Source organism: Phalacrocorax carbo, chromosome 1 (assembly GCF_963921805.1).
Source record: "Phalacrocorax carbo chromosome 1, bPhaCar2.1, whole genome shotgun sequence".
Lineage (NCBI taxonomy): Eukaryota > Metazoa > Chordata > Aves > Suliformes > Phalacrocoracidae > Phalacrocorax > Phalacrocorax carbo.
In genome coordinates this window covers 37,535,643-37,551,468 of record NC_087513.1, presented here as the reverse complement: position 1 = coordinate 37,551,468, position 15,826 = coordinate 37,535,643, and the positions used below count along the sequence as shown (strand labels likewise).

At 41.8% G+C, this 15,826-nt stretch overlaps 1 protein-coding gene across 5 annotated transcripts in view; it reads right to left on the bottom strand.

Annotated features, from left to right (window-relative positions):
• SRGAP1 (SLIT-ROBO Rho GTPase activating protein 1) overlaps positions 1–15,826 on the bottom strand; it is a 152,732-nt gene that overhangs the window by 92,227 nt on the left and 44,679 nt on the right. The window contains exon 2 of one of the 5 annotated variants that reach the window (XM_064448611.1): positions 1,783–1,927. The exons of 2 other annotated variants lie outside the window; for them this stretch is intronic. Coding sequence is in view for 1 of the 3 variants with exons in the window: in XM_064448602.1 (XP_064304672.1) it covers positions 7,988–7,997 (10 nt within the window). In the remaining 2 variants the exon portion in view is untranslated. Of the gene's footprint in view, positions 1–1,782; positions 1,928–7,987; positions 8,186–8,262; positions 8,286–15,826 lie in introns of those variants that run through there. 2 more of the 5 variants (XM_064448614.1, XM_064448602.1) reach the window with 2 other exon arrangements.

Sequence of the window (15,826 nt, the reverse complement as noted above, 5' to 3'; positions counted from 1 at the left end):
ATAAAAGCTAAAACCTTCAGTTTGACAGGACTGTATTTGGCCATGCATTCTCTACCATGGGCACTTACCACTGCCTAAAATCCAGCTGACCTCAGACAACAGCAGGGAAGAAAACCCAAGTTCTGACATTCAGACAAAGTAATGGAGGGGGAGGATAAGTCCACCTTTGTGTTCTGAAAACAAGACCGAAGCGATTCTTTGAGGAAAAAGGAAATCCAGCAGAACAAAAACCCAGCAACCATGCTATCTACCACAGGTACTATCAAAAGCAGAATTGTTAGGAATATTATATAAAATTCGGTGTTATGAGATAGGGGAAACCTTATTGCCTATCTTTGCACCTGCTGTTAAATGACAGTCTCCATCTGACGCTGCACACTGCGGAGCTGCAACTTAAGCTGACCTTAGCTGGATCTAGAGCAGCACACATCTGTGCTAACATGTGTTATACCTGCTCAGGGTGTCGATCTCGCTAAAAATTAACAAGGTAAAAAAGATTATCCTTCACATCAGCTCTCACTGCAACCACACTGCTGCCAGTGTGACAGGAAGAAGGCGGCAAGAACATATGAAGGGGGATAAGAAGGCTACTGCAAACCAGACTGGTCATGGACTGGTGCAGACGGACTGCAGCTTCAGCTGATCTCTGTTAGCTGATTAGTTGCGGGCTGCTGAGGAAAGATATGGTCTCACCTTCCCTCCTCTCCCTGGTGGCTCACTGCCCCCTTTCCTTCTAGTCCCTCCAGAGATGACAACGCATGTGGCTGCATGATCTCTCAGACCAAGGCCTGAACCTAACCAGAAAAAAAAAAAGTGTGTGATGGAATTGAACCCACACCAGTTCCCTTATAATAGGGCTGCATTATCACTCTGGCCTAGGAAAGCTCATCTTCCACCCTGCTTCTCTCATTCAGACACTGATTCAGAGCAGGAGCCAAGCGCCATGTGCTCTGGTCTCTCCCTGGAGAGCTGCTCCTCTGTTGCTGACAGAGGGAACCCAGAGAAACCGGCCCCTTTCCAAAAAGATTTGATGACTATAAACCACTAGTCTACATATAATCCATTTTTCCACTGGCGAACAGATGTGCAGTGCCTGAAATGGCAAGCGGCAGCTCCCCATGCCAGTGAGTCAGGGAGGGGCAGAAAGAACAACTGCACATGGGTACAGCAGCACATGGGCAAAAATTCACTTAAATTATTCACATGTGCAGTCACATGTGTCAGAAAAAAAAAGCGTTGAGAAAAACCCTCTATGCCCTGCATTATAGCCTGTTTCCCGTGCTCTACCGTTTCCTGCAACACCTGGCACAGGCACTGTCTTATCTGTCAGCTGTGCATTAGGCACCCCAGTAAAGTACTTGCAAGGATACATTTCCCTAAAAATGACGCTCCGGTGCCTTGGCAAGAGTAATGGCAAGCGCTCACTGTCTTCCAGTCCAAATCCTACAGCACAGGGGCAATTTTCATTACTGTCAGCCATAAAGTACAATGGACACTGTCAAGCACTTGAGCAAAAATGCATGTGTAAAGCATTAAGAAGAAGGATGATACAGCTTCCTCCTTGATAAATGACTCTCTTGCCTAAAGCCTGCAGCAGACACAACCACATATTTCACCTCATTTCCTTTGGAAGAATTTCCTTTTGGTTTTGCGGATCAGACCATCATTTAACATGTCCACCTCGCTACTGGGTTTGCAGTGGCACAGAGCAGCCATCACAAGATGCTGTGCCTCAGGAGGGCAAGCACCCGTGGTAGATATCTAAGATAGATATAGGGGTACCTGTGTTCAGGAACCTAATTATTCTTCATTTAGCCAGCTACAAAAGGAGTCTTCCTGCAGGGAATTCAGAGCAGGTACGACGCCCAGAGTGAATATCTCCTCCATCACCTTTGTGCAGGTTGCCGGTCCCGAGGGTCCTGGACACCTGTGACAGAGGCAGGTCAACCAGTGCAGAGAGGACATGGGAATGTGAAGCAATTGAATCATGGAGGAAGCTGGGGAGGAAACGGTCTGTCGTATAATTGCTTCTTCATGTGTGCATTAAGCCTGAGGCATGGAGGTGTCAGGATGTTATTCACTTGTGAGGAAAAGGAAATACCTTATCCTGTAGGTCTGGTAACTTTTATTGGGGAGGAAGAAAAGAATCCCATGACAGGAGCTGGCTCCATGAAACAGCCCATCACAGAGAGGTAGGACATCAATCTGTGGTATTGCTCAGGGCTTCTCCCTTTTGTGAAGGGCTGGATACAACATTAGCCTGAGCATCAATGCCTGAAAGGGACAGATTTGCCAAGCAGGAGCTTGGCCAGGTCACCAGCTGGCTAATACACATATGCTAGACAGGGACACATACTGCTCTTTTCTGAAGGAGCAGAAACATGCCTCCTTGCTGTGTGGCACAGCAGACTGATTTGAGTCAACCTCTCCTGCACCAGTGGGATGCCTTTTGTAACTAGAGCAACATTTCCCTTATTGCTACTGATCTTTCCAACTAATTTTTTTCCATTAGGAAGATAGGATGCAATATATTTGATGTCCCAAAGCAACTGCTGACGTGAGAGCTCTATGGAAGACAGTATCAGCAGATGCTATGCACCAGAGGCACCCAGTAAGGCCCTCTAAATCCAGATGATGGAAAGCTAACACAAAAGAAGTTACGAACACCTACAAACATACTAGTCAGGAAAGAGTGTAGCTACGGCAATTAAATAGGGAACAAACCCAAGAATCTCTTTGTTCAAAGGGACTTTAAAAATATAAAGCAAATATATCAGAAAGGAAATGCTATGGCAAAAAACCATTCACAAGAACAAAACAAATATTTGTCTCAGGAGGAAGGAATTGTAATGATTATAAGTGTCACATCAAATGCAACAGATAACTTCCACAAATGTATCTGAGGGAATTCTACAAGGAACTGAATCCTGTGTTAATGCTTTCCAGGTGTAAGATGATAGCTAGAAAACCACAGTAATGACAAGCCCATAACTATGGCAGAATGAGAAGCTCTAATGGGGCGATAATCTTCCCAGAATTACCTCTCCGCAGAGCTCAGCTGGCCCGGCTTGATTTGCCTTATCATTTCCAATCTTAAAGGCATACCACCAAATTCAACTCAGCCAATCTCCAAGCCATCAGAAGGAGTCACCCAGGATAAGATCTGTGACTTTAACGTTATGGTTTTTTTGGTGTTTTTTTTCTGACATGTTAAAAACATCATCCCCAACAAAAAAGGAGAAAGTTGCTGGGGAATCAATGTCATAGGAGAACAAAGAAAAACTAACTAGGTGCGAAATGCACAGGGATCAAAAGCCAAGAGAATGAAAAGCATTTCCCCCTCTAACCTTTTGAGCTAAGTATTCCCCTCAAGGATTCACTGTTGCTGTTCCCAGGAGGCTGCCATGACCTTGCACCAGCTGCTGGTCCTCAAAGCAGAGCAGTGTAACACGCCCTGGCACTTGGCTGTGTGGAATAGGATGGCTCATTTTCAGTCCCTTATGGCTCCTTCCCCCTCATTGTTTCCTACTCAGCTTTCTTGGACTACTGGGGATGGAGAGAGTAGGGGAGAAGGCTTATACATCTCATCTCTTCCTGCCTGCCTGCTGCCAAGGAGTAAAAAAGAGATGATAGGGGCTCTCTCGTCTTGCTGCCATCATACACTGAGGAGGCAAGAGTGTTTTTGCCACTCCATACACACTGCAGTAGGGGAAGAAAGGTACTGAGATGATCAGAGTATCTTCTTTCCTTCTCCTGACCTTAATGAAGTCAGGCACAAGGGACCTAAGAGCTACAGAGATTATTGTACATCTCACTGTCAGAGTTCGCAATCAATTCTCCTTCCTCAGCTGCTCTCCCCCATCATGACTCTATTCTAGTCTCCTGTGGTTAATACGAGCCTCCAAGCTACAGGTGCTCATCTGCCATGACTCACAGAGGCAGCCCTTATTAAAACAGCATACAGTTAATATTGCAGTGAACCTCTACACTGTCTTTATCAAAGCACTGTATAAAAGTGAGGCAGCTATTGGTATGCCACGGCGGTGGCTGGGGAGCCAAGACAGGCATGGGCAGGAGGACTTGCCTGAGGTCCCACCAGGGGAAACAAGGGCACAGCACTGAGGACAAAGCTGAGGAGCAGGACAAGAAGCTGTGAGTGAGAGCAGATTTCTGACACCAAAATCACCTCCTCCTGCCGAATATAGGCTTGACCACACGGCACACTGACAGATACAATGCCTGGCATTGATATTAAAGGAAATCCAGGAGGAGTGAACAATTCGGGTATAGAGAGAATACAAGACACATTTATGCACATACTAGTACTTTTGAAATAGCTCGTTTGAAGGCTCTGCTGCAGGTTTGCATACTAATAACTTCCTCTGGCTTCCTAAGGAAAACATTTTGTTCTAGGTGTCAAGAAGCCCATTTCTACAATTCAAATACACAAACATCTGTAGGATGAAGAGAGGAAATTGTGCGCAACACTGCCTTCAGTGTGCAAAACAAACATCTGTGTAGTCACAAGCAGTTTATTGTCCAAGCTCAAAAGCAGGAGAGCCCTACAGCTGTCTACATCTACTTCCAGCAGCTGGGGCTACGAGAGGAAATAAGTGCTACCATTGAGGAGAGTGCAAGAGGTTCCATTACAGAAGGCAAAATGCCTAAAACCAGGAAAAAGAGAGAGGAAAAAAAAAGGAACGACACAACTAGACCATAGTCACATTAAAATATTTGAAGTATGAAAATCTGTGGTAAATTGTCTGGAAACATTTTGACTAATCTACATGTACAGTACGATTTGCTCATAATTTGTAACTCTACTCATCTTCGAAGGCTCCAAAATGAAGTTGTAGCTATTCTGTATTTCCTTGGCTGCAAGACTAAACTTCTAACTCTAGCAATTTAAATGGTGCTTTTGAATAGTAAGAGGTATTTTCTGCTTCCTGTCTGAAAACGCTATCTGATCTAGAAGTAGCTGATGCATACATTAGGGAGATGAAAAGCAGCAGTTAAAGCCAATTCTGGTTTACAAATAAAATTTATTATTAAACTGCCCTCCTGAAACTTTTCAACTTGTTTGAAGAAACTCAGCACAATGACTGCATTTTACAGAGTGGTGGAAGTATTGTGGAAAATCCCTAAGTTAAAGTCCAAAACCTCAGACTCAAAGAAAACAAGCCTTTCATGACTCCCCATTAAAAAGTGCCTCTAAAATGTAGTGACACTCTCATTGCCTCCCAAAAAGGAAAAACATATTTGCTTCAAAAGTAAAAGGACATTTTTCTGATTACAAGCCTGCCCAGTCCCTCGCACTGTAGCAGGGAGCAGAGCTGCAGGGTTAGCTCCTAGGTCTCTTAATAACAGTGCCATGGGACAAATAAGTTTCCTGTTCACTTGCTTTCAAGTCCATCACATCTTTACATCCTAAAACTCATCTGTATTTTTATAACAATCAAGGTATCTAATAAGAGGTATTACCATATAAACACAACCCAATTTTAGAAACTGGGGGTTTTTTCTGCAGATCCACAACTTAAGCTGGTCAAAGCTCAGCAGGAGTGTCAGAGCTACAAACAAAAGCAAAGGTGGTTGAAAAGACATTGGAATACATTTTCTCTTAGAAAATTTTGACCTCACTAAATATAACACGGAAAAAGGATGATTCAGTCAGAGCTTTTTAAAAGACATTATCAAAATATTCTGTTCTGATTTTAAATCTTTAAAATTTTATGCTGAATTTTGACCAACTGTACAAGGGTCTTGTTCAATACACTACAAGGCAGAATTGCCTGATCTTCCCGCAGTGTCAACTTCTACTGATGCTGATATGATGAACAAGAAAGATAAAACATTCAGGATTCTTGACTCCTTTGTAGTAAAACTCGGATCAAGCCTTGATCTCAATTTTTAGAGGCATCAAGCTGAATAAATTCAATGTCTTTTAAGAGTTACATCATCTAGAGCTGCATATGTGACATCCAAATCTATCAGTCTTGCACGACATTATGGGCACGCTTGCCTTACCCTATACCTATGCAGAACAAGGCAGCACTGCTCTAAATCTTGGTAATTTCAAAAGGAGAAGAGTCATGTTCACTCCAACTTCTCCAAAGGAAGCTGCCCTGGATTTCCATAAAGAGAATCAATTAGATAAATACCTTTCACCATATAGCCTAGACACAAGGACATGAAGATTTGCCTATAAATCTCCCCTTCCACAACTAATAATGCTGTTCATTGTTCAACTAAGACACTTCCTGCCCTTTCCCCTTCTCCCTCCACAGAAAAGGTAAAAGCTTTTCCATAAATTTTTTGCGTGTAAATATTGTAAAGCATCTGTGATTTCTCTGTGGTGAAAGCTATTATATAGTGCTCTGACAGATGTCTTCATGAAAAGTAAAGCCAGAAAACATTATCAACAATTCAAAAGCATAGTAGTTTTATAGATTTACAGTGTGTACAAACTAGATGCTTTAATATCTTTAGCCAACATACTTTCACATACCTAATATAGAGGGCGCTGAAAGCGACAGTGGCAGAAGTAAGACTGTTAACATGGAGAAAGGATTCTGATTTAGCTCATTATCAGCACATAGCAGTTCCTAGGAGGCTGGCTGCGAAAAAGTGTGAGGGGAAACATATCTAATTAAGAGGCTCAAGAACACCTATTTAACTATCAGTCAGCTGGGAAGAATTAAAAGGCTAACCCTATCAGAAAAGAGGAGATAATGGACAGTACAAGTGCTTTTCAGATAGGCTTTAGTGCAGTGGTCTGGTGCTTAAGCTTCTGTCAGGTTCCCAGTGTAAGGCAGGTCTGACTGGAAACCCTAAGGTACAAAAAAAGCTCGTTCTTTTTTATGGCTTCTGTTTCTTTGGTTTTGCCATACTCAAATAACGCAGATGAAGTTCCAGAAGCTTTTCACTTTTGCAACGTACCTTGGAATCCTCTAAACTTAAAATGTCATCTCCAGATTTCTTTTTTAACTGTAGCAGAGATTTTGGGAGCAGCAAGGCCACCCAACACTGATTGCTACAGCTGGCCCAAATGTCCTGGGCACCCAGTTGCCCATGGGCACTTGTACACTTTCAGGGAAGTGCTGTGGGCTTGGCTGCAGTGGAACAAGCCAGTTTTAGGACTTTTTCCAGGAAGTAAATGCTATGGAAGACATCTGACTACCCTCAGAAGCAGAGCCAGAATTTTAATTAAAAACTTTTGGGCCTTTCACCCCAGAAGAGTCCAAACTCTGCATTATCAGCATTTTACTAATAGCGTTTCCGCTGGAGGATGAGCAAATCCTATTGGTGGAACAATGCAATTAACCTGAGTGTAAAAACATAGAATCCACTTTTCAGATCAAGAAAAGCAGGAATCTGTAAACGCAAACTTGCTGAGAGCTGCCCATCTGGAGTGTGATATTTGGTGGTGTGTAACTTATGCTTTACAATAGTACACTTACAAAAATTGAGATCTATTTTTATGCTGCTGCTCTTGCAACAAGACTGTAACAGCTACATCAGAAACACAGGGTTCAGCATGGAAGAGAACTAGCTTTTCAATGAACTGATGTTGTAGCCAAAACTAACCCACCACATTTCCTAGCAACTATTAAATATTCATATGCATTGTTAATATATTGCACCTGGAAGCAACAATCTCAGCCCCAATCTAGAGTAAAATTGCATTTTTTCCAGTCAAGTGAAAATAATGTACAGTCACTGCTACGATAACAGGTCTAATCATTTCCTTAGGCTGTCTCCATTCTCCGTATGTCGGCTGTGCATAATTCATAGGTTGTACCATATGCTGTCTGAAGCAAGTGTCCCTATAAGTGTTTGTGGCTCTACTCGAAGGCATATCTTCATAAATTACATTGTGATATATTTGACATTTTAAAAAACAAACAAGGAAAACAATTCAGTGAAAGCTAATCTGCTTAAAGTTTACCACTTAGCCATTTGTTGAACTTTCAAGTGATTAACTCACCGAAGTACATCGTTTTTTCAGCGCGTGCAGACTGCTTCTGCTGGCACCGATTTCAAAGTCAAGACACAATTTAGCTGGCTCTCAAAATAAGGACTTGGTCCAGCAACTCCTTACACACACAGATAGCCTCTGCTTACTTCCCAGAGCCTGAGCACACACAAACTAGGATTAGTCATCTGAGCAAAGGATGGCAGGATTAGACTTTCTGCTGGTCACAGACTTGCAGGAGAGAACCCCACCCCCATACAACTTGGGTTTCCTGTTTCCTGACAGACCTTGCAGCTCCGATGGCTTTTCTGACTCCCAGCTGGCCTCCCTGCAGCATCTCCAATAATTATTAGGCAAGCAAAGTTCAAAAGCTAAGCAGCTGTGGAGCAAAGACAAGAATATTGGTCAAAATAACAGGATAACAAAGAACAGGATCTCCCAAGAGAGTGGCATTGTTCGGAGAGGGGAAGCAAATGGCCAAAAGTGTAAGCAAGGGCAGAGGAAGGGAAAAAATATAAGCGGAAGTGATGAAATCTGTTTGCTTCTGTCTCCTGATAGTTAATGAAAGATGAGCTAATTAGCACATCCCTCAACTGGAATGGGAAGAAACCCTCCCTGCAACAGACAGCTATACATACTGTAAAAGCTTGCAGGAGCATCCTGTCTTTCAGACTGCCGACCCTCTGACTCATGGGGCTGAGATCTGCCCACCAGTTCAAAAGGAGCTGGAGAGAGGAGGGCAGGCAGCTGGACACAGCAGGATCTTGCAGTACATGTTTCCTTGGGAAAACAGGTTAAAAATCTGAAGGACAAAGGAATACAAACAAGCACGTTCTTATACTGAGAGAAAGCAAATTATCTTATGAGGCTTTTAAGAGGGAAATGGGAACTGGCTGGAAAAGAGAGGCCAAGCTGGAAAGCTGATAGGTAGCTTTGTGTATTTAAGAACTCAACATTTTAAGACAGCTTCTCAAAATGTCATCATAACTATGTTAGTAAAATCCCAATATCTTGAAGAAGTCAGAAAAGCAAGCATGAACTTAAACTCTGAAGTGATGCACATTTTCTAAAATGTAATTTATTTCTGATGCTCATAGGAGTAGTGTCAACAAACCCCTCTGAAGTTACCACAACACAAAGTTTCATGCATAATATAAACATTTCTTACACAGCCATGACTCTGTGAAGAGTCATACATTTGCAGCATGAATAACCCAAGCAGTCATATCGGCACCAGCAGGACTACAGGCACTTACAGTGAAACATTAGCTCACTCTTCAGATAGTCAATGACTAAGAAAAGTCTGACCCCTACAAAAATGAGAAGACCATGTCCCCCAAGCCTAGTGCAAGGTGGGGCTGCTCTGGACTGCAAGCAGGAATATTTGGGGTTTAACAGAGCCACGTGTCGATATGATGCTATAAGACCAAAAAAGGGCCAGGTGTTTAAGTGCCCCAGGCAGCATTATATTTATATTTTTATATAAAGAGTCAAGTAAATAAAACCAGAATCATTAAAATAGTAGTGGTTTCTTTCCTTGAAAGTTTACCTTTAGGAAGAGAAACTTTTCCATACATTGAGATTTAATTTCAGACAGTCTCTGTTTCATGCAAAAACACTTGTAAGATCGAAGACAAGCAAATCGGAGACATAAGTCTTGCAAAAGGCACCACTGACAGGTCGGTACAAATCCAGTGCACAATTTCTTCAATATTTCAAACTGCTCATTTCAAGGATGGCTACAGTTCTCACTGTGTTTTGATGCCCCCCCCTTTTTTTTTTTAAACAGAGCTATGAATTTTTAGATATTAGATTAAAATTTTTAAAGTTCAGAACGCAATAAAAACTAAAGCCAAGACAAGCATATAAGAATGCAGAGACCAATGACCACTGTTCGCTTAAGATCCAGTTTTGCATAAATGAAACCATAGCAAGATCTACTGCTGACTCTGCTGAAGGAGGCATCAGCTCCTCACTTGTGGTTCTTCACCTTCAACCCTTCCAGAGACCCAAGCTTAACTTCGTAAGGTCTAGTAACATGCAGAAGTAGCTCTTGCCTCCGGCCATCAACATTGCAATTGTCATTACTTTTCTTTTTCCTAGACAAAAGGTAACAAGAAAGGAGAATCAGGATCATAGATGTGAATCAACAGTTATTATCAACCAACAGTATGCTCTTCGAAACTTGCTGAAAGACAGAATCTGCTTACACTTGAATATTTGGCTTTTAATAAACTCACGTTGAAGTGTTAAAATTTCTCATCTGTCCTCAGCAACTGGAAAAAAAGTAATATAAACAACAGCCCTATTCCTGTGGTTATCATCTCAGGTATGAGGAAGCAGCATAGCCACAGCCACTTTAGGGACAACTGTTGAATACAACCAGAGATATTAAAATTGGAAAAGGAAACAGACTCAAATAGCTTCTGGACGTCACTATGATTTTTGCCAGGTAGGGGCTGATACTGCACAGGAAATGCCGAACATATTTCAAAGGGTTCAGCTATAACTGGAGAATCATCTGAAGCTTTATTACAGTACAGTGTTAGGTAACAGCATAGTAGTTCCCCATCCTCCTGTTGTGGTGGGCCACACAGCCTTTAGCAGGGGAAAAGGGTGAAACATGGTGGCCTCCACCTTACGGCAAGCTCAGTCATTCATGTGTCTGCAGAACATGGCATCTTCATTGGTGCTGCAGGTTGTTCCCTGCGAGCACTGGAGTTAAACGGCACATGTAACTCTGGGCACAAGTACATCCTTTAGCCATTAAATCTGTACCTCCTCCTTGCTCAGGGCTGGAGAGCTCCAGGAGGGAGCCTGGGCATGAACAGCCTGTTGCCATCAGAGTAATTTGGGTTCTTCCTGAGTGTCCTGCAGTTACAGGCAGTTTTAATGCAAATATGTTCATCACCTTCTTCCCTGAGGCACCTATGGTTCCTTTCTCTTCTGTATGACCAGGACATCAGGGGAAGTTCAGGCTGGATATTAGGAATAAGTTCTTCACTGAGAGGGTCATCAAGCACTGGAACAAGTTCTCCAAGAAAGTGGTCATGGCCTCAAGCCTGTCGGAGGTCAAGAAGTGTTTGGACAATGCACTTAGATCTGTAGTTTAACTTTTAGGTTGCCCTGTGTGGAGTCAGGAATTAGACTCAGTGAACCTTGTGGGTTCCTTCCAACTCTGGATATTCTGTGATTCTATAAATGGCAATCATGCATAAGGGCTGTCTTCATTTCTGTTACATGAGGGAGACAGAGCTGATTGTTTTCATCACAGCAGCTAATCCAACCTGCACTATGCTCCCGGCTTGACTCTGAGAAAGTGGGTAGAAAAGAATATACCACAGTGACCTCATGAAGAAGATACGGGACTTCTGTTGTACTGTACAACACACCAGCTTGAGAATTATTAAATTACATGACAGGAAGACAAAGGCAAAGACAAGAAGAACTGGGATTTCTTGATGCAAATAGCAAGAGGCTTTTCTAGAGGATGCCAGTACTTACATGAGAAGCTTGATTTCACTGGAGTCCCCTGGAAGATTTCTACTGCACTTTGTAATTAGACAGAAGTTTTTGCCTAGTTATGTCAATTGGAAAAACTGATAGCTCCCATGAATTGTCAGTGCCCCCTGCAAAGAAGGTCTTTGATGGGAGCGCTGGGGGAGTGCACTGATACTGACAGTATCTTGACTTCATTTTTTTAAGGAGATCTGTGAATATCATTTAATAGCCTAACTTTCCACATTAGAGGGCTAAACCCACTTTTTTCTTTCAAAGCAGGTTTTGAGTGTAAAAGATTTGGCGGGCTATTTCTGTTCAAGGTTAACCTTCTTCAGTATCAAGTTCATATTTAAATGAGTAAGAAAGCTAAGCGTATTAAGTTTATTTCCATGGCACAAAAAAAAAGTTAGCTGTCATCTTCCATTTTTTTCAAGATGTGCACTGTTTAATAATTGAAGGGGATAAAATTATTTTATTCCTTAAGCATAAAAGCTCCCAGAAACTGCAGCTGAGAAGGGACGCCACTGTGCTAAATGATGTGCAAATATAGAATAACACACACACACTGTCCCAAAGTTTACCATCAGCAGGATGACAAAGAAAGTACCATCCCTGCTTTAGATTGTGAAGAAAAGAAAGAGTCTTGTTCAAGCCATGCAGGAAGCTGAGAAAGAATTCAGATCTATAGAGAGCCAATACAACCGACTTAACCACAATATGATGTCTGCCTCCAGCCATGGTCTGGATCAAACTGAGGTATTCCCTCAGTTAACTGTCACGAGGTATGATTTCCTCCACCCCTTTTCCATTTGTATTGCCAGCCCACTTTTTTTTCTTTAATTGTAGCCCACTCATTATTTGTCATTTTGGAGTCACCAGTAGTTCAACTCAAAGTGGCCAAGTGCCTCATGACATTTTTCCCTACTTATCATTACCAAGTCATATATTTCACTGGGATTTTGTCATGTTCTGTTCTAGCTGCGTCTATGCTTTTGTTCTGAGTGGCTTATTTTAATGGTTACTAATGTCCAGTTTATTGGAGATGATGGAAGCAGTTTACCCATAGAGATACGTCTTAAATAAAACAATCCAGTAGATGCACAGAGATCACTGTGCTTTTTTGAAGACAGCAATATCACATAATTTGCAAAGTAGCTACAAAGAAAAACATACTGTGTTGTCTGAGTGCTCAGCACACTTATTAGAAATGCCATGATAGGACCTTATTCTGCCCCTGGAGTAACAAACATATCAGTATACCAGCCATGATTTGAAAGATGGATGGTATAAGATGTGAAACAGATGTGATACACAATAAAGCTATGAATACTAAGCGTCCTGGTTTTGGCTGGGAGAAGAGTTCATTTTCTTCCTAGCAGCTGATGTAGTGCTGTGTTTTGGATTTAGGATGAGAATAATGTTGGTAACAACACTGATGTTTCAGTGGTTGCTGAGCAGTGCTTACATTAAGTCAAAGACTTTTCAGCTTCTCACCCTGCCCTGTCAGCAAGGGGGCTGGAGGTGCACAAGAAGCTGAGGAGAGAGACAGCCAGGACAGCTGACCCAAACTGGCCAAAGGTATATTCCATACCATATGATGTCATGCTGAACAAAAAACTGGGGAGGTTGGCCGGACTGGGGAGGTATGGCTGCTACTCAGGAACTGGCTGGGCATGGGTTAGCAGGTGGTGAGCAACTGCATTGTGCATCATTTGTTTTGTATATTCTTTTACCATCATTATTATTTTCCCTTCCTTTTCTGTCCTATTAAATTGTCTTTATCTCAACTCACAAGTTTTGCGTTTTTCCTGATTCTCTCCCCCATCCCACTTCAGGGGGGAGTGAGTGAACAGCTGTGTGGTGTTTAGCTGCCTGCCAGGTTAAACCATGACACTAAGAAAGCTAATATGCAAAAAAATAGTTAAGGCAATGCAGCATAAGCCAGTTGTTGAGACTCCATAACTCAGCATTGTCTAATAGAGCAGTTATTGTATGTCTTAATGCTGAAATTCAATAGGGCTGTGGGAAGAGCAAACATGGAAGCAACACAATGGGTTTCCAGATAAGAACATTTAAGCCTACTCCAGAAATTCAATGGGCCAAGCTGTTAGCTTCAAGGGATTGATTTCCTCTGTTTCCAGTTAGGCGCAAATCTTGCTTTGAAGAGCTGGCACACCAGACCAAAGACTTACCAGACAGAATAAACAGCACCTTTGCTGCAAAAGCTGGATGAGTTGCCAGGGGTTCCCCAAAGAGCCTGTCCTCCCAAAAAACGTAGCAAAGAGGGAAGCTCCAAAGAAGGATCTGAGCTCATCCAGTGTTGGCTAAACATTCAGTAAACATGCACTGCATTTAAACCATTTTACTGTTTTCAAAGCTGAAGCTTATTTTGTACAGGTTTTGTTCTAAATCCAGCATGTCCTTGCTCCAAAAAGAACAAAATTACACAGTCTAGGAAATAAATTAGGCTTGGTGAGGAAACCACAGCCTATAACTGGAGGACTGAAACTCAGGGTACCGCCTAAGAGTGGGAGAGTTGCAGGCTTCCTCCCCAGGATGGGAGGATTCAAGGTCTCCTGCTCAGACAGGGCATAACTGGAGATGCCGGGAAGGCACAGATGGACTGCTGCCCACCCAGCAATCAAGTCACTGGCTACAGCAAAGTTTTTCAGGAGATGCATGCTATGGCAGTCACTGCACTGTACAATGTCAACTGAGACACGCAAAATGAGCATAAAACCTGAATGAAGTCTGTTATAAATACATGTCGTGGTAAACTGACTAGCAAGGTCTCAGTGTAAGCCCACGTGAAGAAAAGTGCTTGAGATACAGCTTGTATGTCCCAGCAAAAGCAATCTTACAAAGTCCAAACATCCCTGCTGTCATCAGAATTAGGAACATATAAATCATCCATGTAATTAATTCAGTTAAGTAATTAATAATATTTATAAGTGATTCAATAAGGTGACACTGCCAGTCCAGTCCTTTTTAAATGCGGAATTTAAAATGTTCTCCCCATTAAGAATCAAGTCAGTAAAGAATCAAATACTTAAAAGGCAAAGTTAACGAACCAAGCCAATTCTTTCCATCTTGAGATTCCCTGAATCTTATAACCGTGGCAAACAAACTGACGGTTTATGAGCAAATTAGTGAAATGAAAGATTTATTTTCCTATGTTCTATGAGAAGACTGTCATCTCGCAGAACATACTTCCACCACCACCATCAGTAAAAATAAAAAATGTCTCTTAACTCACAAGCATTTCCTCCTATTATTAAGAGCAAACAGCATGTTCTTATGCAAGTCTCCATTCTTTTCACGGGCATGTTGTTATGAGGCTAAAATATGAAATGGTACAGAATGTATTTCTCAGCATATGCCATGATATTCATTTGCTCAGCCTGGGCAAGGATACCATTTATTAAAGGTGTATTATAGTCATTTAGAGAAGACTCATAAAAAGATATTTCCTACACTCCTGTGTTTTGCAATTCTACTATGAATACCCAAGCAGAATCAAACGAGCAATCCCCCTCATTCAAATCACAAAGCTCTGCAAATCACATAAAAGATATTGAAAATTCAGATTTTTTTCTGTTTTACATAAATTAAAATTTAAGGTCAATTCTTTCATAAAGTATTAAAGTTCAGTATTTAAAACATTTTCATTTCCAGACCAAAATAAATTCCTTCCCTGAAAATTTCCAATCCTTTATTAAGCTTGAATTAAGGTGGTGCGTATGTAAGAGCATAATTAACTTCAGTGAGAAGTTTCAGCCTTGTTCTAAGCTGAAAATAAGATCAGCACAAAGGCAGCTAGGGATATCATGTAACCCAACTAGGATGGTGCCAGTAGCATCTGAAGGCCACTGAACTGTGAGCTTTAAGTCAAAATTTAAAACTTTAGGGACAGTTTGCAAATTCCAGACTAAGACATCCCTTGTAAACAACAACAGCTCTGAACTATACTTATTTTTTTCTATACCAAAGATGAATGCTTTAGGTGTATAAGCATGAAATCCAATAAAAAATGCCATAAATCCTTTGGCATTTTCCTTGCAACTCTAGGCATCGCCAGGCATAGTTCTTAAAACAGGTACTTCTTTCTCTCTAGTGTTACACCTCATCCCGACACTGAGCAAGTGATATAACACTAAGAGATTTTATCTTGTCCCTTCTACAAGAAAGCTTTCTGTTCTCCTATGTTGTTTTCTTCTTCTTACAACTGCCACTCCAAGGAGAGTAGATCCATTCCAGCCCTCCAGGAACACAGCATAGGCAGTTACCTCTTCCTACACAGACCTTCATCCCCTCTGCCATCCTCTTTGCAACCTCACCACTGTTCCTGCA